At 36.3% G+C, this 24,155-nt stretch overlaps 1 protein-coding gene across 8 annotated transcripts in view; it reads right to left on the bottom strand.

Moving 5' to 3' along the window:
- Positions 1 to 24,155, bottom strand: part of NCOA1 (nuclear receptor coactivator 1) — a 241,129-nt gene that overhangs the window by 13,227 nt on the left and 203,747 nt on the right. For all 8 annotated transcript variants that reach the window (XM_045549164.1, XM_045549169.1, XM_045549165.1 and 5 more), the window contains 6 exons: positions 20,319 to 20,436; positions 18,516 to 18,684; positions 16,809 to 17,123; positions 12,241 to 12,342; positions 9,306 to 9,708; positions 1,727 to 1,901 (listed from right to left, as the gene is read on the bottom strand). In XM_045549164.1, the coding sequence (XP_045405120.1) occupies positions 1,727 to 1,901; positions 9,306 to 9,708; positions 12,241 to 12,342; positions 16,809 to 17,123; positions 18,516 to 18,684; positions 20,319 to 20,436 (1,282 nt within the window). The remainder of the gene's footprint in view (positions 1 to 1,726; positions 1,902 to 9,305; positions 9,709 to 12,240; positions 12,343 to 16,808; positions 17,124 to 18,515; positions 18,685 to 20,318; positions 20,437 to 24,155) is intronic.

The raw sequence follows: 24,155 nt of genomic DNA, 5'->3' as shown, positions 1-24,155 counted from the left end.
TAAAACAGAGTTGTCATTTACCAAGATGGGAAAAAGTAGAGAGGAGGTTTGGGGGAGAATATCACTTTAGCTTTTGTCATGTTAAGCTTGAGATGTGTACTAGACTTCTATGTGGAGATGTCGACTGGGCAGTTGGAGATACAGTTTGGTGTTAAGCGGACTATCAGAGCTGGAGATTTAAATTTGGGAGTAATAAACATAGAGATAGCCATATCCAGTGGCAAAAGTGGGCAATATAACCAAGGGAGTGTATAGGTATGATGAAGAGGCCCTAGAATGAACTCTGGGGCCCTCAACTGCAGGTCAGGGAGATGAGGAAGATCCTCAAGGAGACTCAGTGATAGCAGGAGTGTCACCTATCTCAAGAGAGAAAGTTGTTCCAGAAACAAATGAAGAAAGAGCTTTAAGAAAGAATGAATGCTAAAATATGTCAAATGCTACTGATGAACATCGTGTTTGGCACTGAAAAGGACATTAACCATCTTGACAAAAGCACTTCTGGTAGAGTGGTAGGGATGAAAGCCTGACTAGTTCAACAAGGAGTAAGAGGAGAAGTGGATACAGCATAGTCATGTAAGGAGTTTAACAGTAAAGGGGAGCAGAGAAATAGGTTAGTGAGACATGCCAGCATGACTGTTTCTTTCAAGCTATATTTTCATGCTTAGGTAGAAGTGTGGAGCAAGATTTTAGTTGGATTTCATTAGGGAGAATTTTGCCAGCACAAGAGCAACAGAGGGAGCTAAGCTAGGGAGTTGAGAGTGCCCTTATAAGGGACTAGTTATAATGACAGGCCATGGAATCTAAAGAGTGTTTAGGAAGTTGGGATAAGAATACATTCAGAGACTAAATTCCTCTTGCATGTTACAGAGATAGTTCCATTTCTAAATAATTTTATACATGGCCCTCATTGAGAGCTACATAGTTCTCTAACAGGAAGACTTCCTCTCTCACCTTTCAATGAACTTTAAAAGAATACAGTCTTATGTTTTCAACTTTAACTGCCTTACTTATTATGTTGTCAGATTAAACGGCTTCCCTGTCATTAGAACCAAGACACAACCAAATTAAAATCCTTATAAAACTCAAGTGATGTGTGAAAAGTGCAGCAGCCAGAATTTGGAAAAAAAAAAAAAAAAGAAGACTTTGGTGAGATAATTCTTAGCAAAATGGGTAAGATAAGGCCACTGAAAATCTAGAGACTCAAAAAGGGTAAGGTAGGATGACCCAAGAAGCCTTAAAATCCTTCACTGTTGTTATAAAGTCTTCAAATACACTGAGAAAAATGAAACCTGTGTACCCACTACTCAGCTCTATTGATTTCCAGCATTTTGCCATTCTTGCTTTAGATTTGCAAGATTTTTAAGTGTTCTTATAAAGAAAGACTTTTCTAAAAGTACCCATTTCTACATCTGCCCCAGGGAAGCTCTGTTACTGATGAGAATTAATTACATTCTTCAGGTATGCTGGGGGTAGGACAGAAAGGTTGGGGCTATTAGACTGCTTTTCTATACTGTAGACACAAATATGCCTTAAAAATGACTTGATATTTAAAAGATTTAAACGTCATTATTTTTCTTTCCCAATCACATAAAATTCAGTCTTCCATTATGCAAATGGCAGTAACCAATAATCTACTTAAACTGTGAAAATACAATCAGTCTATGAAAGCATGGCAGTTCTTATGTGCTGCAGAGTGGATGCTCATACATAAAAACTGTCCCCTTACTTGTTGTTTCCTATTGCTCCTTGCTGCCAGGCCTTCATGTCTGGTGACTGGTATCCAGAAGCAGGTGGAGTCTGCTGGAGCAGAGAGCTCTGAGGAGGAGGGATTGGCATCGGCACCATGGAGCTCCCAGGGCTTAGAGATGGAGCAAAGTTGGCCTCACCTTGGGGAACCATTCCTGCAAATTGACGTAAATTAATTCATGTGAATATACTGTAAATTTATTAACCCCATAAAAGAAAAAAACTCCCAAAGGATCCGTCACAGTATATTTAGAAATATTTTATTCAACAGAATAGGGAAAAATTTAGTCTTTTAAAATAAGGCAGGAAATCTCAGTATAAAGAAATAAACATATAAGTTTGGAAACATGCTTCCCATTCATTAAGATGTTGATTTGTGCAGCAGGATTATGTATGATTTTTTTCTACTTTTTTGCTAACATGAATTTTTAAGTGTAAACATACATAATGAATTACCTGTATAATAAATGTAACTTGAAAAGGGAAAAAATAAGAAAAACCCATGTGTGAAAATGAAAAAATTATAAAGTTTTGTTGACTCCTCCTCCTCAGTCTTCTCTGTGAGCTCCTCTTCTCTTCTCCTCCCCCTTTTTAAAAGCTTTATTGAGATATAATCTATACAACACGAAATTCACCCACGGTGACTGCACAACTCAATGATTTTTAGTAAATTTATAGTGTTGTGTAACCATCCCCATAATCCAATTTAGACATTTTCAATACCCTCCAAATTTCCTTGTGTCTGTTTGTAGTCAATCCCCACTCTCACTTCCAGTCCCAAGTAACCACTGATCTGCTTTCTTTCCCTAAAGGTTCGCCTTTTTGTGGATACTTCATATAAATATAACAAGACATCATCTTTTGTATCTGCCCTTCTTTCACTTAACATAATGTTTTTGAGGTTCAACCATTTTGTAGCATTTATCAATAGTTTGTTCCTTTTTAGTGCTTATTATCCGATATAGTTGTGTTGAAGAAAAATCAACTGATCATAAGAGTTTACTTCTGGACTTTTTATTCTGTTCTAGTGATTTACATGTCTGTTGTACCAATATCACACTGTCTTGATTGTTGTAACTTTGTGGTAATTTTTGAAATTAGGTAGTTATCCAATTTTGTTCTTTTTCAAACTTGTTCTGGCTACTCAAGGTCCTTGGCATTTCCATATACATTTTAGGATAAGCTCGTTCTCAGAAAATTTATAATTGCTTTAATGTCCCTGTTAATTAATTCTATCGTCTGTGTAATGTCTGGGTTCATTTTTGATTGACTGATTTTTCTCTTCCTTACAGATTGTATTTTCCTGCTTCTTTGTATGCCTGGTAGTTTTGAAAATCAGGTTCCAGACCTTGTGAATTTTACCTTGTTAGGTGCTGGATTTTTTAAATTTCTTTCAATATTTTTGACCCTTGTCTGTGCTGTGGTTAGGTTACATGGAAACAGTTTAATTCTTTTGGGTCTTGTACCCAAAAAGGTTTTAGTCTAGGGCTTATTCTGCTCTACTACTGAGGTAAAACACCTCCAAGCGTTTTACTTGATACCCCATGAATAATGAGGTTTGCTACTTTGGCTGGTAGGAAGAGGAACTGGCCCTGTGTGAATTTCAAAGGTTGTTCCCCTCTAATCTTGTCACGTAGTTTTCTCTGGCCTAGATTTGTGCACGCACGCGCGCACACACACACACACACACACACACACACACACACACACATACATGCCAATCCATTCTCAGCTGAAGTTTTCAGTAGGACTCTCCGTATGTCCTGTGGTTCTCTGTGTAGCTCCGTCCTCTCTGGTACTGTGCCCTGCCACCTCCAGCTGCCCTAGTCTTACTGGACTCACAGCTCCATTGCCTCAACTCAGGGAAACTGCCTGCTCCTGGTGGATTCCTCCTCCCTGAAGCACAATCTGGACAATCTCAAGAACTGTTTGATGTACTTTGCCTGAAATTTTGTTCATTTCAGATGGAGAATAAATCTGGTACCTGTTACTCCACCTTGGCCAAAAGTAGAAATCCATAAGAATTTAAAAGAGTAAAAATGGGTTTCTTTTTATATGTTTTCTGTTGTGCTAGCACCCTGTATTTTTTTTTCCTGACAAAATACATTTCACAGGTAAATACTTTTAAGGCAGAGAAAGTTATAAAGGTGCAGAGAAAAGAATGTCATAATTTGATTGCCTGTAATTTACTATAATTCCTTAAATCTTCCTCTATATCCTTGTGAGCCTGGAAGGGGGGAAAAAAAAACTTTCTCTATAAAATCTTGCATAATTCTGTGACCTACTTCTTTCTCTCATCATTGTTTCTATGTCCTTGATGTCTCTTTATAAACACAATTGTATATGCCTGCATAATATTCTATTGTGTTCTATCACTGTTAATATAATAACTTTATCTTTTTTTGTTTGGTTAATCTGGCCAGAGATGTAGTGAATTTGTTCATTTTTGGTTTTTTGTAGGCTATAATTTTAAAAATATTTAAAATTTTCTGTGAAAGTGGACCCAACTATAGACTTTATAGTTTTTTCTTTCACTAAATGTTTAACATTTAATGACTTTTTTAAAGTAAAGATTATATAAACAAAACTACACATTTTATTTTTGCTGTTTCCTCTATATGTAATTTAATCTCTGGTAAGAAATTTTAACTTAGAATATATGGAGAAAATTTTTTTCATTTATAAGCTTTTTGTTTTTGTTTAGCCATATATTGTCATTTGCCTTTGCATTAATTCTACATTTTAAATTTTAACTGTCTTAGTTGTAGTTCTTTAAAAAAAATAATGATTTGTTCTTAATGCGTTTTTAACCTTATTTGTGATGGAATAATTTCTTTTAGAAAAAATATGTATGTCGGGGGGAAGATACTTATCATATTTATCATATTCTGGATAATTTCCTGTGGGGTCAAAAGTAAACTATAAGTAAGAGACTCCCAGCACATCAGCATGCTTTTTGATATTTCTTTCTGGCCTCATCTCACATACTGTTGGAATGGACAACTTTCCCTAGTAGATGACAAGTTTTGTTGCTTTTGTTTTGCCATTTTTAAATTTTTTAGTGGTCTTTTTATTATTTTTATTTTTTTATTTATTTATTTTTTTTTTATTTTTATTTTTTGAGACAGAGTCTCGCTTTGTCGCCCAGGCTAGAGTGAGTGCCGTGGCATCAGCCTAGCTCACAGCAACCTCAAACTCCTGGGCTTAAGCGATCCTACTGCCTCAGCCTCCCGAGTAGCTGGGACTACAGGCATGTGCCACCATGCCCGGCTAATTTTTTCTATATAGATTTTTAGCTGTCCAAATCATTTCTTTCTATTTTTGGTAGAGACGGGGTCTCACTCTTGCTCAGGCTGGTCTCGAACTCCTGACCTCGAGCGATCCACCCGCCTCGGCCTCCCAGAGTGCTAGGATTACAGGCGTGAGCCACCGCGCCCGGTCTATTATTTTTAAAAAGACTTTATTTCTTAAAGCAGTTTTAGGTTCAAAGCAAAATTGAGTGGAAGGTACAGAGATTTCCCACAAACCTCCTGCCCCCCTCACATGTATAGCTTCCCCTATTGTCAACATTTCCCACCAGGGTGGTACACTTGTTACAACTGATGAGCCTACACTGACACATCATTATCATCCAGAGTCCATAGTTACATTAGGATTCACTTTTGGTGTTGTACATTCTATGGGTTTGGACAAATGTATAATGATATGTGTCTACCATTATAGTATCAGAATATTTTATTGCTCTAAAAATCCTCTGTGAAATGACCTAGTTTTAATAGAAAGAACTAGTTATAACGGATAATGAATTAGAGCAATAGTCAGAGTACTGGTCCCAGTTCTGTTGCTATACTGGACTTTGGATAACTTATATCAAATAATCTAGTTCCTTCTAGTTTACAAATTCTACAATTCTATCTTTGCCTAGACTATGTTAAGTCTTTCTGCTGGACCTTAACTAGTATTGCAGCCATTTGATTGCAGCGACTAAAATTAGAATTCATACTTCTTTTATTTCTTCAAAGACTCATTAAGCACCTACTCAGTACCAGATCACTATGCTAAGCACTGGAAAAACAATGATTTAAAAAGTCACACTTTGCTCATGCAAGGAACTTGCTGTTTAAAAAGAAAGGCAGTTAGGTTAACAAGTGGTTATATGACAAGGTGGTGAGTGCTTATGATTGGGAGTGTCAGGGAAGGGTCCTCACAGAAGATATACCTGAGAGGAGGGAGCTACAGGAATGAGACATGTGAGGAAAGGATACTTTAGACAAAGGGTACAGGATGTACAAAGCCCTAGAAGTAAAAGACACTTCATGCAAGGGTAGGGAACCTGTGGCCTTATGGTCACATGTGGCCTTCTAAGTCCTTAAGTGCGGCCTTTTGACTAAATCCAAATTTTACAGAACAAATCTTTTTATTAAAAGGGGTGAAGCAGAGAAAGATGAAGCTTTTCTTGCCTCCTTTGGTGCTTAAAAAAGAACAATCTTGAAATCAGAAGGCTGCAGGTAAGGAAGTGGAAGTGGGGCTGATGAGTCTAACTCAAGCTTTGGACAAGTTGCGTTTGGGGTGCTGGTGGAAATGCAAGTATGTGTATCTAGTAGGCAGCCGTACACATGAGCTGAGAGATCTGTTGCAGAGATAGAGAATGGAGTCATTAGCATGCAGAGGTCCCTGAACCCCCAGAAGTAGATGAGATCACTGAGGAGGAGTGGTGGAGTAGCATGTTTACTGTAGTTCATGGAAGAAAGGTCTCCAGACGGGCTTCGAGGAATCCATTTATTGGGTACAATGTTAAAAAAATTCCCCATATTTACTTTGAATATTGCCTTAGTATAAAACAAGTTTTAAATGTCTAATTCTGTTCTTGTGCACTCATCGACATGGCACGATGATCTAGGAAAGTTTTCTGTTTTCAGAAATACAAGAAAACACACTCTGTCATTACTATTGCTTACATGTTCCTTCATTTAATGTGAGCCTATATTAAGCTGAAAGATGCCAAAGCAAAGGATGTAGAGCAAAGATAATGTAGTCATCCTTTGGTTTTACTGTCATCAGTTAACGCAGGGATCAGCAAAATTTTTCTACAAAGGGCCAGATAGTAAATATTTTCAGTTTTGCAGGCCATAATGTTTCTGTACCTATTTAACTCTGTTGTGTGAAACCAGCCATAGGTAATACATAAACTAGTGAATATGGCTGTGTTCCAATAAAACTTTGTTTCCAAAAACAGGTGGGCCAGATTAGGCTCATGGACCTTAGTTTACCAAACCCTGAAACAAACTGGGATACATATATTTTAGTATTTTTTGAGTGGCAAATTTATTGGCAATAGAAGCATAAAACCAACAAAGGCCAAACAGCCCCTATATCTGGATTTCATTCAGCGACAATAAACTGTGTTTTTTTGTTTTTTTTTTGAGAAGGCTTGATTTGAACAGGTTGGTACTTTTCCAAAACTTGAATTTGTGCCAATATAAAACCTGGTCCTAAAGCCCTCTACCAGATTGCTGATCATTCTTGGAGCATGTTTATAATTTAGAGTGGTGGAAGGAATTAAAAACATTGTATCTTTAAATGTACTTAATCTTTCCCAAAAAACTAACAATATTTCCAGTGTTATTTTGAAGCAGTTTAAGGAAAAACTGATAGCCCTGCCATTTCATTTCAGTCTGCAACTAGATGAAACTACTAATCTCTTCTGGGTTTTATTTGTAGTATGAATGCTGACTTTATCAAAGAAAAATTCTCATTTTGTGAAAAGTATTTTTTGTTAATCAAAAGTGAGTCTGGAAGAAAAATCCAGGTACCAGATAGAATGCTTATCATGGGTAGGAAGACATCTGGTCATGCTGCCTGGAAAAGAAGGAAGCTCCACCCACTCAATTATTTCAACTCACTGTGTTCTATATTGACACAAAACAGATCAAAGACTAGACCCACAATCCTGAAAGAAATCTTGTCAACTTCATCAGAACGAGGGCTTTGAAGCAGTGCCTTTCCACGTGTCTTTGTCCAGGAATGGGAGCAGGATATGAAGTTCTCCTTTCTTTGCTTTCCAGAGGAGAAATTTTAAAGTACATGACTGGAAATTGATAGAAGTAGTATTTCTATTCTTTTTTAAGAGAAAAGAATCCTTAGAATAATTTGATGAGGAATTTATTAATGTTTGGCTCATTTATGTTACTTTTTTCCCCCTTATGAATGAGATAAATCTTTTGATTAAAGGCACTACAATCAATATCATGAAGGCTGCTAAAAATCTATTTGCTGTTTTGGCCAAGTTGTCATTTTGGGAGAGGAATGGAAAAGCAGACAATTACAGAAGTCTTCTCATGTTGGAGGAAGTACTTTTGCAGGCTAAAGTGAAAAGGCCTTGTTTAAATTCTTTGTATATAGAAATTACAGGACACATGGAAATAAAACTCTTTTGAAGGCCACTCCTGTCCAGACAACCATAATAATTAAAAAATGGATTCATAATCCTTTTCTTTCCCACACAGATAGTATCAGTGACATCATTGTCTTGAGGACAAAGAAACTAGTGCGGCATAATTTTGATTAAAATGTCTTAGAGAGTTCTGGTGCTCTTTGACACAAATCTTCTTAGATACTTAATTTGACAGCCAAAAGATTTTAGACTTGTTGCCATCAGAATGGAAACTCTAAATTGATTTGGCTGTCAAAGCTGATAAGCATAGTGCCAATGTCAAAAATCTCTATGTAACCTCGACATTTTATTCAAGTCAAATAGCACCTATCTCACTGAAATTCATTTTTAAGCAACCTTAAAATTTACCTTCTTTCTTTCGTTTATATAATCAAAGGATTTATTTCAATTTTTTTTCAGGAATTGGCCATGAATTTTGCACAGAAATTTGATTAAACATGTGGATTAATCAAATGTGTATTGCTGCTACTACCTATTAGAAGCTTAAAGTGATAGAAAAGAAACAGAAAAAGATATCATCACCTAGGACAAAGAGAATAGAAGACAGATAGTGTAAATGAAAGATTAAAAAAGAAAAAAACATTTGGAAGCCAGACAGTTGATTGGTACTCCAGACAAAGCTGCAACCACAGCAGCCAAGAGTGGCGGCACCAGTGAGAAGTCTGAGATACTTTGTGGAGATTGATTATCCTCATGTAAACTATCAAAAACAAAATTTCCCGTACAATGAAAAAACTATATGCAAATTTGAATTAGTATACTAAACTCCATTGTCTGGGAAGGACTTTCACTAGATTCTCATAGAGATCCATGAGAGAAAAAATAAGAGAATGTACTTTGCATACAAAATGTTAAAAATTTTAGATTTAGGTCCTTATGGATCCTCTAATTCAATCATCTCAGCTATGAAAGGGAGGTAAGCCTCAGACCATCAGCCACGTGGTGGCAAGAGCTCAGTCTGGAGCCTGGATCTCCTGGTTCCCATGTCAGCATCTTTCCTCTCCAGCATGCTGTCTACGTCAATGTCAGTGAACCAACACATATGAAGAGAGACCAAGCCTGTATGTATTACTTATAAGAGCAACTAAAGTTGTGACCCTCATACCTGATCCTGGATACTGGAAGACATTCTGCTGCATCTGAGGATTGATTCCAGTGCCAAATTGTCCTCCCATGTTTCCTGTCATGCCTCTGTTCACCATGCTGTTGCGGTTGGCCAGGGATGCTTCAGGATTTGCTGCCAGCTGTGAAAATGGGCTGGTAGAAGCCGGCGGGGTTCCTGGATTTGTACCATAGTTTGGTGGATAGGGGAATTGCTGTGGAGCACCCTGAGGAAGACGGGGGTTCCCCATTTGAACTGGCAGTCCAGATGAGGGAGGGAGATTGTTCCCAAAGCTTTGTTGCCTCATGAGCATGGCTCTTTGCTGCTGTATTAGCTGCCTCTGTCGGTGCTGCTGACTGTACAACTCCCGCTGACGCTGTGCCAACATTTGAGCGTTCAGGGGTGGCTGCAAAGGAGAAAAAGAACCCTCACTTATTAAAATTATTATAATTATTACTTATCTTATAAAGCTTGTAGGATAGAGCCCAGTAGCTTGGGGCAATAAAATATGTAGCAATTATCAGCGCACAAGGGAAACCAAAACAGGAACAAAAATCTCTTAAGCAGTAATCACAGGAGAAAAAATGAATTAAGCACACTTTATAGATTAAAAGTAGCTGAGAAATGCTAAAACAATATCTGACTATTATTACTGGTTCAATGCAAATTCTCAATAATACAGGCCATAAAAACTCTTAAGAGAAACATGAAAACCACAAAGAAGTGAAAGAAAATGTGCTTGATGACTTCTATTCTATCTGACATTAGATTGTTAAGAGACTCTTTGTCAATTACAAAAAATTTACTGCGTTTCTAGTATGGAGAAACTTATAGCTGCCCCCTTTTCTCATTGAGATAATTATCCCTACTTTATTTAAATGGATAAAATGTGCTTATTAAGTGATTTTAATTTTCTTCTTCATTATACTTTTCTGTATTTACCAAATTACCTACAATGAACATATAATACCTTTACAATCAGAAAAAAAACCCTACAAATGCCATTAAAAAAGGAAGAATCACAAATCCAGGATTCAATGCCTAACAAATTATCACTTAAAAAGAAAATAATTGATGGTTACCAGAGGCTGGGAAGGGTAGTGGGGAGGGAGGGATAAAATGGGGATGTTTAGTGGGTGCAAAAATATAATGCGACAGAATAAAAGATATAAATTAGAGTATACTTTAAAATAACTAAAAAAGTGGAATTGGAATGTTCCTAACACAAAGAAATGATAAGTGCCCAATGTGATGGATACCCCAATTACCCTGATTTGATTAATACACATTATATGCCTGTATCAAAACATCACATGTACCCTATAAATATACACAACTATTATGTATCCATAATAAAAGATAAAAAATTGAAAAAAGAAAATAATTAACTAAATAGGAAATAGTAAGACTAAATAAAATAGTAAAAAGAAATAAATGGAAATTAGTGTTTTTATATCATTATTGTGGTGTAAGACTACTCCATGCATTAGCATAAGTGGTTTAATAGCTATAATATTATGGATGAGGCAAGAAGTGGTAAAATCAAGTGGAAATCACTTTTCAGTTTAACATGCAAAGCAACATGTGATGTCAATAAAGCCTTCTTCAGAAAATGTCAATTTAGATTGAGGATCTGGTTAAAGCATAAAGCTCTATTAAAATTAAACTTGCCAACTAGAAATGGTCCAATCTGGAAGAAACTATGAAATATGACTTTCTGATAAAAACCATCTTTACATGGATTCCAAAAGTGGGGTCTTGTTTCTTTACCAACTAATAACCCCTGAATGAGCTAACACTGAGATTTACAATTTATAAGACACAGAAACCCAAATCTTCACTCATAAAGATGCTGCTTACATATATCTGCTGCTTACCAGCAGCTTCCGTCAATACATGCTGTATAATGACATTTTGGTCAATGATGGACTGCATATACAACAGTGGTACAATAAGATTACGGTATGGTATTTTTACTGTACCTCTTCTATGCTTAGATATGTTTAGGTATGCAAACACCATTTTCTTACAATTGCCTACAGTATTCAGTACAGTAACATGCGGTACAGGTTAGTAACCTAGGAGCAATTGGCTATACCATATAGCTTAGGTGTGTAGTAGGCTATGCCATCTGGGTTTGTGTAAGTACACTCTACGGTTACACAACTACAAAGTCACCTAATGACACATTTCTCAGACATATCCTTGTCTTTAAGCGATGCATGGCTGTGTTTATCCCTTTGATGGGTGTTAGCTTCCTATATTTGCCCCAAATCCATTTAGGTCCCTTTTATGGAGGAAAGAAGAGTTTTGTTTAAACCCTCTTTAAAATCTCTTATTGGCCACATTTTTACATCAACTTGGTTTGAAAACATAAATAAGCACTTGAAGCAAAAATGTTAAAATATGTGTGGGAGTAAAGTAGCAAGTACGTACTAGATAACGTTCAGAAGGCAACCCAATTCTTTTTCTGTTTAAAGTTCCAATGGTTCTGGGTCTCTATATAAGGATTTTTAAAATAAATGAAAGCTAGAAAATGCTAAGGTTCAGATTGAGCAGAGTACACAAAACAGTTAAGACAGCTTAGCAATATGACTGGGTTTTGGTCAGGTTTTGGATACCATTCACACAGTGTCATAGTAGAGGCTTCTTATTCCTGGTGCTCTTCAGTACAGCAGTAAGAATTTTCTACTTAGTCATCAGGTATCCAATAACAATGACAACCATAACAATAAAACAAAACAAAGAACTCTTGGCTTTAGATCAAATATCAGCAAGAGGTATTACAAGTAGATTATTAATTCATTCTGGAAGAAAACTACACTACAAACATCATTAAAGATCAGTTCACAGACCATTTCAAAGACACTGAAGTCAACACTAAGAAATACTGCTTGGGTTAGAGAAGTACTAACAATATCTGTTTTTTTCACATTACCTGAGGTGTAATTTGCTGCTGCATGCTTGATCTCATGTTGATGCCAACAGGAGCAGTTGCTGCAAACTGATTTAAGATAGCTTGCCGATTTTGGTGTATTAACTAGAGAAAAATGGAAACAATGAGATATTATATTTCTACATACCAACATAACCGAGGCCTTATATAGTAACACAAACTTTCTGTTGATTACTAAAAGTGTGGCAGGTTTAGTAAGATTATTTCCCACATTTATTTTCCAAAAGGCTGGCAATTCCCAACATTTATCAAATATTTATTGCCTTTAGAACACTAAATATGGCAGAGGATATAAAAGGAGAATATAAACACATGTACATACATGAATGTGTATATATGCACACATCCATTTATTGTACTTTAACAAACATGTTAATATTTATTTCAGATAAGTACAGTAATGGCTAAATCAGCTCTAAGTCTTAAAATATTGTGAATTAAAAAGTATACAATAAGGGGACATTCTACAAAGGTCTGGAAGATGAATGGAAAGTTGAGGTATTTGGAGGGTATTCTCACTTGGAGATACTTTGTCTGGTGGGTACATATTTGGGGAATATCCAGCATGATTTCATTAGCTAGAGAGAATTATGTAAGAGGCAAATGGTCTGAGAAAATGGATTATTTAACTAGAAGTAATTACTTTAGACCAGCATTTCCCAAATTGGTGTTCTAAAGAACATTGTTCTGTAGGATATTAATAGATGTGCCAGGAAAATAGCATGCTGTGCTGTATTAAGTATTGGAAATGATGGGTTACACAAGGTGAAACAGATTTATTTACTGCAGTAATTTTATGAGCCTTTAATTGGCCAAAGCACATTGTGGATCTCCAGGAAGGGGATATACTGTGCAATTTATTTATCACAGACCTTTTTTTCTGACATATAACCATTAACATCTATCTCCCAGAACAATCTTCTATGGAACACTGGTTTGGAAAATCAGTCTAGAACAGGCTTAGGGTTCCAGGTCATAGGCATGCCTTAACATTATGTGGTAATAAGCAAGTATTCTTGGAAGTGAGATTTTATTGTAAACAATCTATAGTTTAAAAACTGCTTCCTCAATAATTTGATATGAATAAACTATTCAGAGAGAGAATAGTAATAGTAATTACTGTTAGGGTTAGGGTTACGGTTAGCTTTCTATATTTCAAAATGACTTAATTTTTTAGTGTGCTAATGGTATTCTCTCTCTTTTTTTGTCTATATTGATATGAATTTAGTCACTTAACATATACAACCTGTCATTTAATAGGATTTAAGGCAGGAGAAAGAGTAGACATGCTATACATGCTATATCAGTTTACTATTTGATCTCACTTATAAGCTTATCCGTGTGACTTTAAATAATACATTTAAACCTCAATTTCTTGATTTTATCAGGTACTGTTATTGCCAACCCACAGCCATTTACTCTCCCCTTCTTCCTTGAAGACAGAATAGGATTTTGTTCAGCTGATCATTCCAAATCACGACTCCAGGGGTAATCCATGAGTGCTTTAAGTCAATCCTTGCCAGCAACTGGTTAAGGTTGTATATGTGCCTCAATTCTAGCTAGCCAGACATGTGAAGTCTTATTTTTTTCCTTTTTCTTTTTCCCCTCCTTTTTTCTTTTTTTTGGGTGGAAGAAAGCCTTTTGGAAAAAGTTTCCTGGTGTTTGAAAAGAACTGCATAGGAAAGAAACAGTCCCTTTTCTCCTGTTAGATATAGTTTTGTTTGCATGTGGTATCTGTAATCACGGCATGCCAAGGATTACTGGGCTAACAAGAAAAAATAAATTTCTAACCGACAGCCACTGAGAGTGGTATGAACTCCGTTTCTAAGGTTAGTAATGTGAATATCTCTCCTACAGAGATGTTTACATAGCACTTAAAAGAAGCCGAGCAAACAAAAGAAGGTAAACTGACATTAAAATTCACTGCCTGTAGAAGGTTTTTGAATATTGTTTAAACAGCCTTAAAAAAGTTCTTCAGCAGATAGTAGGAGTGTGAACTTTCCCCACTTCCTCAAAAAGAGATGGCACTGGACGCCTCGTATTACCAAGAGGAAAGAAAACACTAATTTCTGTTATCAATCTGCTACGTAAAAAACAAAAAAAGCCAACACAACAGTTTCTCAGCTGTCTTCTGCTAATTGGGCTACATCATAAATCCCTCCTACCTGGGCTCAGCCTGTCCTAATAAAGAGTCAGAGTTGTTTGGCCAGCTCCTCCCTTTATTTCTGGAGCTGCACCCTCTCTCTCTTCCCAGAGCAAGTAAATAAACTTTGTGCTTCTTTCTGTCCTAAACTTTGAGAAATCTTTCTCACTCACATAGGGACTTCACACCCTAACAGGTCCGTGATAACATCCCTGAACCTCTGAAATAACCATACCTGGACCTGCTTCTATTTGAATCAAAGTACTTTCTTTATTGTTTTACTACTTTGAGTAGATCTTTTTTTTCCTTGTTGTTGAAAGCACCTTAACTGAGACACTGACTGAGATAAGCATTGGCCAGACGTGCTCACAGGAAGCCCTTAAGGGGACACACATGTAAAACTCCCGGCACCTGAAGTGCAAGTGAAGCTGAGCAACCCATTGCTGAGATAGCAAGAACTTATGGCACAGAACACAGAGAGTAGGCCCAGACACGTGGCTTGTGAGTTAGAGTTACTATCGTATGTGGTAGCAGAAGCTGTTTTTGTGTATCGACATATGTGGGGGCTTAAAACATAGTGAGCCCAAAATTCTGCATTTCTTCAACTTGGTGGATACTTCACTCTATTGGGCTAACAAGGCCATCAAACTTTGATATGCCTTCATGAGATTTAAAGGAAGCAAGGGGGAGCAACATTCACCTATTTGTAACTTTATCTGCATGTTATAGGCTTTGCAGGGCTTCTCTGCTCATCAGCTGCTTTAAGAGGACATGGAGGCAAAACAACTTTTTTCTGAAGTGAGTATGAATCACCATTCCATCCGTGCACCAAACTGACCTAGATCCTTGGTCTGGTCTTGCTCACTGAACCTGTAACATTAGGCAGTATTTACTGAACTTGAGCTTGTGAAATGAGGAAATCGGCATACCTACATTTTCCTCTACTTTTTTGATTTAGCCCTGCAGTATTATTTAACTTTTTAGGTATTTATGTTTTGACCACCCCAAACAGACCATAAGTTTGGAAAGTTGCCTGTATCTTTTGTTCTTTGCATTCCTGACAGTACCTGGCACAGTTCTCCAAAATATGTTTTGTGAAAAATTAAATGTGGGGAAATTATTAAGCATTTTTTATTCTTGTGTCCTCTACCTAAAGATGAATAGCAAGCTGTAATGAGTAGTAGTTTATCTTCAACTAACACCTCAGAACATATAACTCCCTTTTTGTTTTTCTTTTCCTCTCTCTTTCCTTATTACTTCTTTGAGTTGTTTATTCCATCCCAGCATTTTAAAAATTATTCCTTTCTTTGTTATTTTACCACTTAAAAATTTTTTTCTCTCATCTCTCCCTTTCTCTTTCTTCTTTCATCATCTTCTTCTTTTTAAGTTGAATAAAAGCACATTTTATCATCTGTTATATTTATTGAATATAATTTTATAATAATAGCTTGTATGTGTTAAGTGCTATAATATGCCAGGCACTGTGTTAAGGGCTTCATGTGCTTTATCTTGTTTAATCCACACAACTACCTGTGAGGTAAAGGAATTATTTATTAGACTATTTTTATAGATGAGGAAGTAGGAGCTTTAAAAGGGTAAATAATTTGATTAAGGCAATCTATCTAAGTTTAGAACTGAGGCTTGAAGCGGGAACTAACTCTTTTAACCATTTTATCATACTGCCTTTCCAACATGATTTATCTCCTTTGTCTCCCTTCTTGAATTAGTAAGGCTCCAGGGAATTTCTTTACACAGTTTTTTAAAAATCCAAAGCAATATACATAATATACAGAAGGACTGAAAACAAGAAGCAACAATCTGCAGCCCCAGTCCCATTTCCACAGCAATACTTGTCACCACTTGCTTTTGTGGTCCTAGATGGCTATCTCCACTTTGCGACTTATATGATCTTAAGTATTATGCCACTGTACCTACTGATTTCCAGTCACCAGAAAGAAGATTTAACTCACAATTCCCAGGCCCTCAAACTATCCTTTCTTTCATTCTCCTAATATAATAACATCACTAGGCATCAATCTCTCCAACTTTGAACAAGATAAACTATACTTTTTATCCCAACAATCATAAGTGGTATCTCTTGATGTTCCACTCTGTAAATTAAGCTTTCTCTTTATTAATTTAATAATTGTATAATGTTTATTCTGAAGCATTTGTATCTCAAAAAACAAAAAATAAATTCCTTCTAAATTTTGATGTGCTTTGTTATGAGCCAGCAGTCTTTAATTGAATGAAGGTCCCTTTCCCTATCCTAGCAGGCCAAAGATGGTTATTTGAGTCTTTCATGAAGGTTCTGGGAGTGGACTTTATTGTAGTAATTGGGCTGTCTTATTGCCGAGACTTGGTACATACCTTTAAAAAGCATCGACTCCTGAACAAAAACACTCACCTGCTGTTGTCCTTGTAATCGCTGTTGTAGTTGAAGTCGAAGTTGGTTCGGTGCAGCTGGAGGTCTGTTTAGCGTTTGCCTGGGCTGCATGCCCATACCAGGTGAAAAAGCACCTCGGGGAGGTGTTACTTGAACAGGCATAGTCCCCAGTGAAGGTTTTTGCCTGACCATGCCTTGGAAAGGGCTAGGGAGATTGGCAGTAGGAGAAGGAGAAGAGTAAGGCTGGGAATAAAGATTGGGTCTTTCTTCCATCATTAAAGGTGGTGTTGCTTGTTGTGGTGGAAATCTCTCTGATAACACATCTAATCCACCCCCCTGTTAGAAAAGAAGCCAAAACATTTTACAAATAAATTTCTACCAATAAACAACATGCTTTTCTATATAATTTTGGACCTGAGTGTTTAACACTAGAAAGTGTCATCATAATATATTCATTCTGAATTCATGCTCTCTAGAAGTTTGCTACCTAAAGGAATCATTTATAAAAGTTGCTTTTAAAATGGGGTAAAGATTAACTGAGATATTCAATATCTCAGTAAAGAGATAAAAATATAGTTAAAATAAAGGCTCTAAATCAATGAAATGAAGCCAAAAGGTTTGAAAACAACTTCATTGCAAAGCCTAAGAATCAATAAACTTCACATTTAATAGGTTCCTATATGAAACAGATTCTTAGAGGAAGGATCATGCAGGCATTTTTCTATCTCAAATATAGAATCCATGCTTTTATTTGAAAAAAATTCATAGCTGACATGACAGAAGGCCATAGAGTGATGGGTTTCAAATGTTTTCACTATTACCCACTGTAAGAAACATATTTTAAATTGTGACTTATTGTGCATGTGTATTTGTGCATGTAACTGAGGAGAGTTTCATGAAGCAGAACTTTCCCTTTTTATGGGCTGTACACTTTGATACTTTGTATTCTACACTATTTTTTTTTTTTTGAGACAGAGTCTCACTTTGTTGCCCGGGCTAGAGTGAGTGCCATGGCGTCAGCCTAGCTCACAGCAACCTCAAACTCCTGGGCTTAAGCGATCCTACTGCCTCAGCCTCCTGAGTAGCTGGGACTACAGGCATGCGCCACCATGCCCGGCTAATTTTTTCTATATATATTTTTAGTTGTCCAGATAATTTCTTTCTATTTTTAGTAGAGACGGGGTCTCGCTCAGGCTGGTCTCGAACTCCTGACCTCGAGCGATCCACCCGCCTCGGCCTCCCAGAGGGCTAGGATTACAGGCGTGAGCCACTGCGCCCGGCCTATTCTACACTATTCTACTCCATTTTAAAAATGCTGGTCATGATACACAAAATTGATTTTATCACCCTACGGGCTAAAAGATACTAACCAGGAAGTTAGAATGTCATGGATTATATAAGTTGAAGACACATGTGAATGAAGGATAAATTAAGTTCTAAAATAAGAAGTGAATATATAAATCTGGATTCTATTCTAGCTGGAGCTTGTAAGGTTCTGTTCCATAGTGAAAAGCTAAGACTTACTAATAATTCTTAATTATTATGGTACTTCTTGTTTGTTTAAAAAGCCACTATTAAACTATTATATATTTTGACAATTTTCACAAGGCGTAAATTATAAAAGTTAGCTAAAGCATAGTGGGAACAATATTAAAAAATTTTGCTTAAAAATCATTTTGTAGTTTCTTAGGAATGCATCATGTAAATAAGGATGACTTTAATAAATACCTGAACAAGTTTGTCAATTCCCAGAGCTCTGTCTAGTTCAGCTAGCTCAGTTTCATCTTTGCCACTGAGGAAGGATACCAGCTGTTCAAGAAGAGCCTTCTCATCATTTCTTCCTTCTACTGTTGTTGGTGGACAGAGGAGCTCATCTAATTGTGAACTAATACACTGGCTGCAGGATCGAAAGATAAGAAATTTCAGATTGACATAGCAAATAATTATTCAACCTTAAGAATGCAAATATACACACACACATATATATGCAAATCTGGTTCTAGAAAATTCTCTTGAGATGCTATTCTAATGCAATGAAATGTTCTATGCTTAATGTGCAGAACGTAAATGAATATCTGGTATGTAGCTTGAATATATTTTTCATTTTTTTATCAATCACTGAATTTTTGCTTCCATATTCTTCATGTTAGCTTAAAGAAATGGTCTGAAAAATAAACCAAACATAGTTAAGAAAGGGGAAAAAATTTTTAATAAAAGTAAAAAATACAAATCAGTGAAAGACTCAGGAAAAATTCATTTAGCCTATATTCATATTTATTCTATCTATTTTATGGTTGCCATTAATTGTTGATAACTAAACCATAATCAAAACAGTACATATTATATTACTTAACTTTCAAAAATGATCAAATCATCTTGATAAAATGACATGGTTACCATTTACAAAAGAAATCAAACTGGAAAATGGGCCATGCGCAGTGGCTCATGCCTGTAATCCTAGCACTCTGGGAGACCGAGGCGGGAGGATCTCTCGAGGTCAGGAGTTTGAGACCAGCCTGAGCAAGAGCGAGACCCCGTCTCTACTAAAAATAGAAAGAAATGATCTGGACAGCTAAAAATATATAGAAAAAATTATCCAGGCATGGTGGCACATGCCTGTAGTCCCAGCTACTCAGGAGGCTGAGGTAGAAAGATCGCTTGAGCCCAGGAGTTTGAGGTTGCTGTGAGCTAGGCTGACGCCACAGCACTCTAGCCCGGGCAACAGAGCAAGATTCTGTCTCAAAACAAACAACCAACCAAAAAAACCCAGAAAATGAAATATGCTAGGTGTTAAGCAATAAAACAAATTGTTCATTAATTATATGTAGTAAATATGCAGTCTAATCCAAACTGATACTAACTGATAGATAAAACAGAAATATACAGAAAATAATACTAATAACACTAATACAATAATATAATTATAAGGATCCTTCCTTTGGAAGGTAAATGGGAATACAATTCATAGTGAAGGCTCTGAGTCTAAACCACACTCAATACTACCTAGTCATCCCTTGGTTGCCCTGTATGAGATGTACTCTATACTACAGAATATAGCTGCCTATGTGGATTAAAAAATTAAATTTTAATCAGAATGGGACACTAAGTAGATGTAAAAAGTACTTTCCTTCCTTATACATTCTAGCTCCAAACAAACAGAAATGCTGAACAAAATAATTATATAACTAAAAGATCAAGAGCAACATAATTGTTGTAGTGAGGCCAATTCATACACAGGTCCCAGAAAAATCATGGTAATCAACCAAAGCAAAATAATAGATGAAATATAAAACAATAGCTGAATACTGTATGAATCTCTTGGTGATTACAATGTACACTTAGCCCTGTGGTCATGCAGTAAATAAATCCATTTAACTCAGTGTCTTTCCTCCTAGCTTTTTTTCATTAAACATTTACATCTATTAATATTTCACAAAATACCAATATAAACTGGAATCCAGTTTGGGAAAAGCAGTCTTTGTTTAGAAGTTGGGATCTGATACCTTATAAAATACAAAGTGTATTACTTACTCTTCTGGTTTATTCTGATTTACAGCTGTCATGGTATTATTTGTCCACGGAATCTGATCACCGGCTCCTGGTTGTCCAAACTGGTTATCCATTGTTTCCAATTCCAGCTCAGGTAATCCTGATTTAAGAAAAGATAAGAAGTCATTGTCACAATGGAGGATAAAATGAGTAATTTTTCAAAAGTAATATATCCTAAAGTGACATTTTCCCTATAAAATATTATTTCAATGATAAAAAGAGTACTTATTTGGAAACTTAAACTATCTGGTTAAGTAAATTCTGGCACAACTATAAAAAAGTTGTAAAAGTTGTAAGAAAGAATAAAGAAGCTCTTTATGTGCCGATACAGAATGACATCCAAAGAAAATTATGTAAAAAAAAGACTAAGATACAGAACAGCAAATGTGTATAGTATGAATTATTTGTATAAAAAAAGGGGCCGGGTGAGGTGGCTCCTGCCTGTAATCCTAGCACTCTTGGAGGCTGAGGCAGGAGGATCACTTGAGCTCAGGAGTTTGAGACCGGCCTGAGCAACAGTGAGACCCATCTCTACTAACAACAGAAATATTAGCCAGGTGTTGTGGCATGCACCTGTAGTCCCAGCTGCTCTGGAGACTGAGGGGAGAGAATAGCTTGAGCCCAGGAGTTGGAGGTTACAGTGAGCTATGATGACACCACTGCACTCTATCCAGAGTGACAGAGCAAGACTGTCTCAAAAAAAAAAAAAGGGAGTGGGGAGGAAGTCTGTGTGTATGTATACATGTTTTTGGAAGGTACAGAAGAAAAACAATACCACTTCTAGGAAGAGACTTTTCATTATACATCTTAAAAAATTTTTTTTGAATGTTGATGCATGTGAATATCTTAATTACTAAAAACATTAAAAAACACATTAACGATAACCTCAAAAAAGGTAAGTTAAAATGCATTTTTTAAGTACTAAAAATATTGCATGTGAAACTCATTATTTGCATAGTTACACAATATTTTTAATATACTACAAATTAATAAGAAACAATCATCATCCCAGAATGCGTATGCTCGCAGAACATAAAAACAACTGCCTCAGGAGGTCATTCACTTACTCCAGCAATGTTGTCAATGCTTAAATATTTTTGGAATTCTTCAGGAACTATCTTAACCAGCCCACAAGTCCTTTGAGAAAATAAATCTCATAGATATATCTAATTTTAGTTTTGCTTTTAAAAAACCCAGTATTATTCTTTTTGGATCAATAAATTTGGATCCAAATAACCCTGGTAATTTTCAAAAGTCAAATCCACCCATAAAGAACAAGGATTTGAAGACAGTTAAAATGACACAGCAAAGGTTTTGAAGGTACTGCCACAGAGGCATGTTGTACACATTTTGATCAACAATAGCCTCATGAGATATCTATGCTGACAAAGTAAAATTTATCTGGATGTGCTCTGGTAGTACATTTCTAACAAAATTATTTAAATCACTTAGTCACACTGAATGTGTGTGTGTGTGTGTGTGTGTGTGTGTGCATATAAAAAGCATGTTTTGAAACCAGGTAGACTGAGATTTAAATCCTGGTTCTGCACATATTAACTGTATAACTTTGCGCAAGTTTTTATACGTGTGTGTGTGTGTGTGTGTGTGTGCGTGTGCGTGTGTTTCCTTTTCATTCCCTGGACCTTGGTTTTCTCATATGTAAATACAGACCTAAGGGGATTTTTCTGGTTCAATGTGGCAGATTTATCACCTATATTTTATTCTCCCTCCAAAATTATCACTGAAATAACTGAAGAAATAAAAAGGGAAAAGCAAATCTACAGCTGAAGGAAAGGCAAAAGTAGTACCATGGCAGCAGACTAAAACAATGAAGAATTTCTGAAACATAAAACACAGATGGAAGCAGATGGTGAAACTTCAACTAAATTTTTAAAAACTTACAATAGGAGAAAGAGAAGATTTTCCAAAAAAGAGAGATTTCCCAGAAGAACACCAGAACAACTCCAAGCTCAGTGGTCATTTGAGCAAGTAAAGGAATAGGCCATGGGTGACTGCTGAGATGGTTAAAGGCTGCCTTTGGCACCTGCCCATGGGATTACAATGGTGATGTATATGACTCAAGGTGGGAGTTCTGCCCAGGGAATCTCCCAAAGTGTGCTAGGGCTGCCACAAGGAATTTTCCCACCTCTAAACCCTATTCCCTCACAATATCTGAGAAACAGGACTTCTATAATCAGAACCTACATTCACTTTCAGGGGAAAAGGGCTTCTCACTTTAGCTAAAGAAATACATTAGCTAGTAATATATGTAGCTTTATGTATATATGTGTGTGTGTGTATATATATATATATATATATATATATATATATATATATATATTTTTTTTTTTTTTGAGACAGGGTCTCACTCTATTGCCTGGGCTAGAGTGCAGTGGTGTCATCATAGCACATTGCAGCCTCCAAATCCTGGGCTCAAGAAATCTTCCTGCTTTAGCCTCCTGAGTAGCTGGGAGTACAGGCATGTGCTACCATGCCAGGTTAATTTTTTTTATTTCTTGTAGAGAAAGGGTCTTGCTATTGCCCAGACTGGTCTTGAACTCCTGGGCTCAAGCAATCCTCCCACCTCGACTTCCTAAAGTGTTAGGATAACAGGTATGAGCCACCGTGCCTGGCCAGCTAGTGATATTTTTGCATTCTAGGTCTTTTTCAATATATATGGAGAGACAGTCAAAATTCACCAAACATTCACCAAACATTCAAGAAAAGTCCACAGTAGGAAATAAAGCAAATTTAACAAAGAAAGTAACTTTGAAGAAAAAAGGATTAGTACAGAAAATGGATAAACTCTAAAGTATTAGTAAGTATGATAAATATTATCATACAGATTAGAAAGTCTGTCACATCCATAAAAAGTAATAGGCTCCTAAGAAAAAGAATTTTTAGAAATTAAAAACATGATAGCTATGCTTAAAAGATCCTGAAGAGCAGAATGGACACAGCTGCAGATTCAGTTTTGATCTAGAAAATTGAGACCAGAGATTCTCTCAGAATACAAAGAAAAATGTCAAGGAAAAGAAAAATATAAGAGAAAAGATATGTACCATGGAGGATAGAGCCAGAAGTATCTCAGGTAGTAATGTAGGATGGTAATTAAACTATCCCACACGAGACATTTGCACTTGGTATAGTCCAGCTTAAGTCTGAAGACTTAAAGTAAGGAAAGGTGCCTGATTTTCCTGGGTGGGCACAAGGTTAAGATGTGGGCCAATCAATAACAGACTGGTTTTAGTAATAGGTAGTGACGGACAGCATAGAGGCTAGAGGCATGCAGAGAATTAAATGTGATTCTTTTTCTCTTCCTTTTATATGTTATCATATTTTTGTCTCCATCTTCCTTTTTCTTTTTCCTTCTCCAATCCTTAATTCTTTTTTCCTTTCTCACACCCAGCTTGTTTCCTTAGCTTTATGCCTCCTGAATTGTTTTTTTCTTTCCTGTCTATATCTAAACACTACAGACTGGCTGTCTGTATCTATTATCCTCACCCTCATCTACCTCAATATCTTTCCCTGTATGCTCTTGGCCTTTGCAAACTTATCAGCACAAGGTGTAACATTCTGTCCTATTTACATATTTTTATTTATATGCTGTATTCAGAAGGGGAAATCTTAGAGGGAGAAAAAGAGCTATTTGCTTCAATACAGACTATGAAGGAAATACCCCACTTTTGCAGACTTGTAGAGCTAGAAGATACTTTCTATTTTTATTAACATTAATTTTTATCAAATTAACACACACACATAATTTATAAGTCAGAACCAAAAGGCCCATAATGAATAAAAGCAGTTTCCTACCCCACC

The sequence above is a fragment of the Lemur catta genome, chromosome 4 (assembly GCF_020740605.2).
Source record: "Lemur catta isolate mLemCat1 chromosome 4, mLemCat1.pri, whole genome shotgun sequence".
Lineage (NCBI taxonomy): Eukaryota > Metazoa > Chordata > Mammalia > Primates > Lemuridae > Lemur > Lemur catta.
Note: the sequence above shows the minus strand (reverse complement) of the source record. Positions and strands in the feature narration are given on the sequence as shown.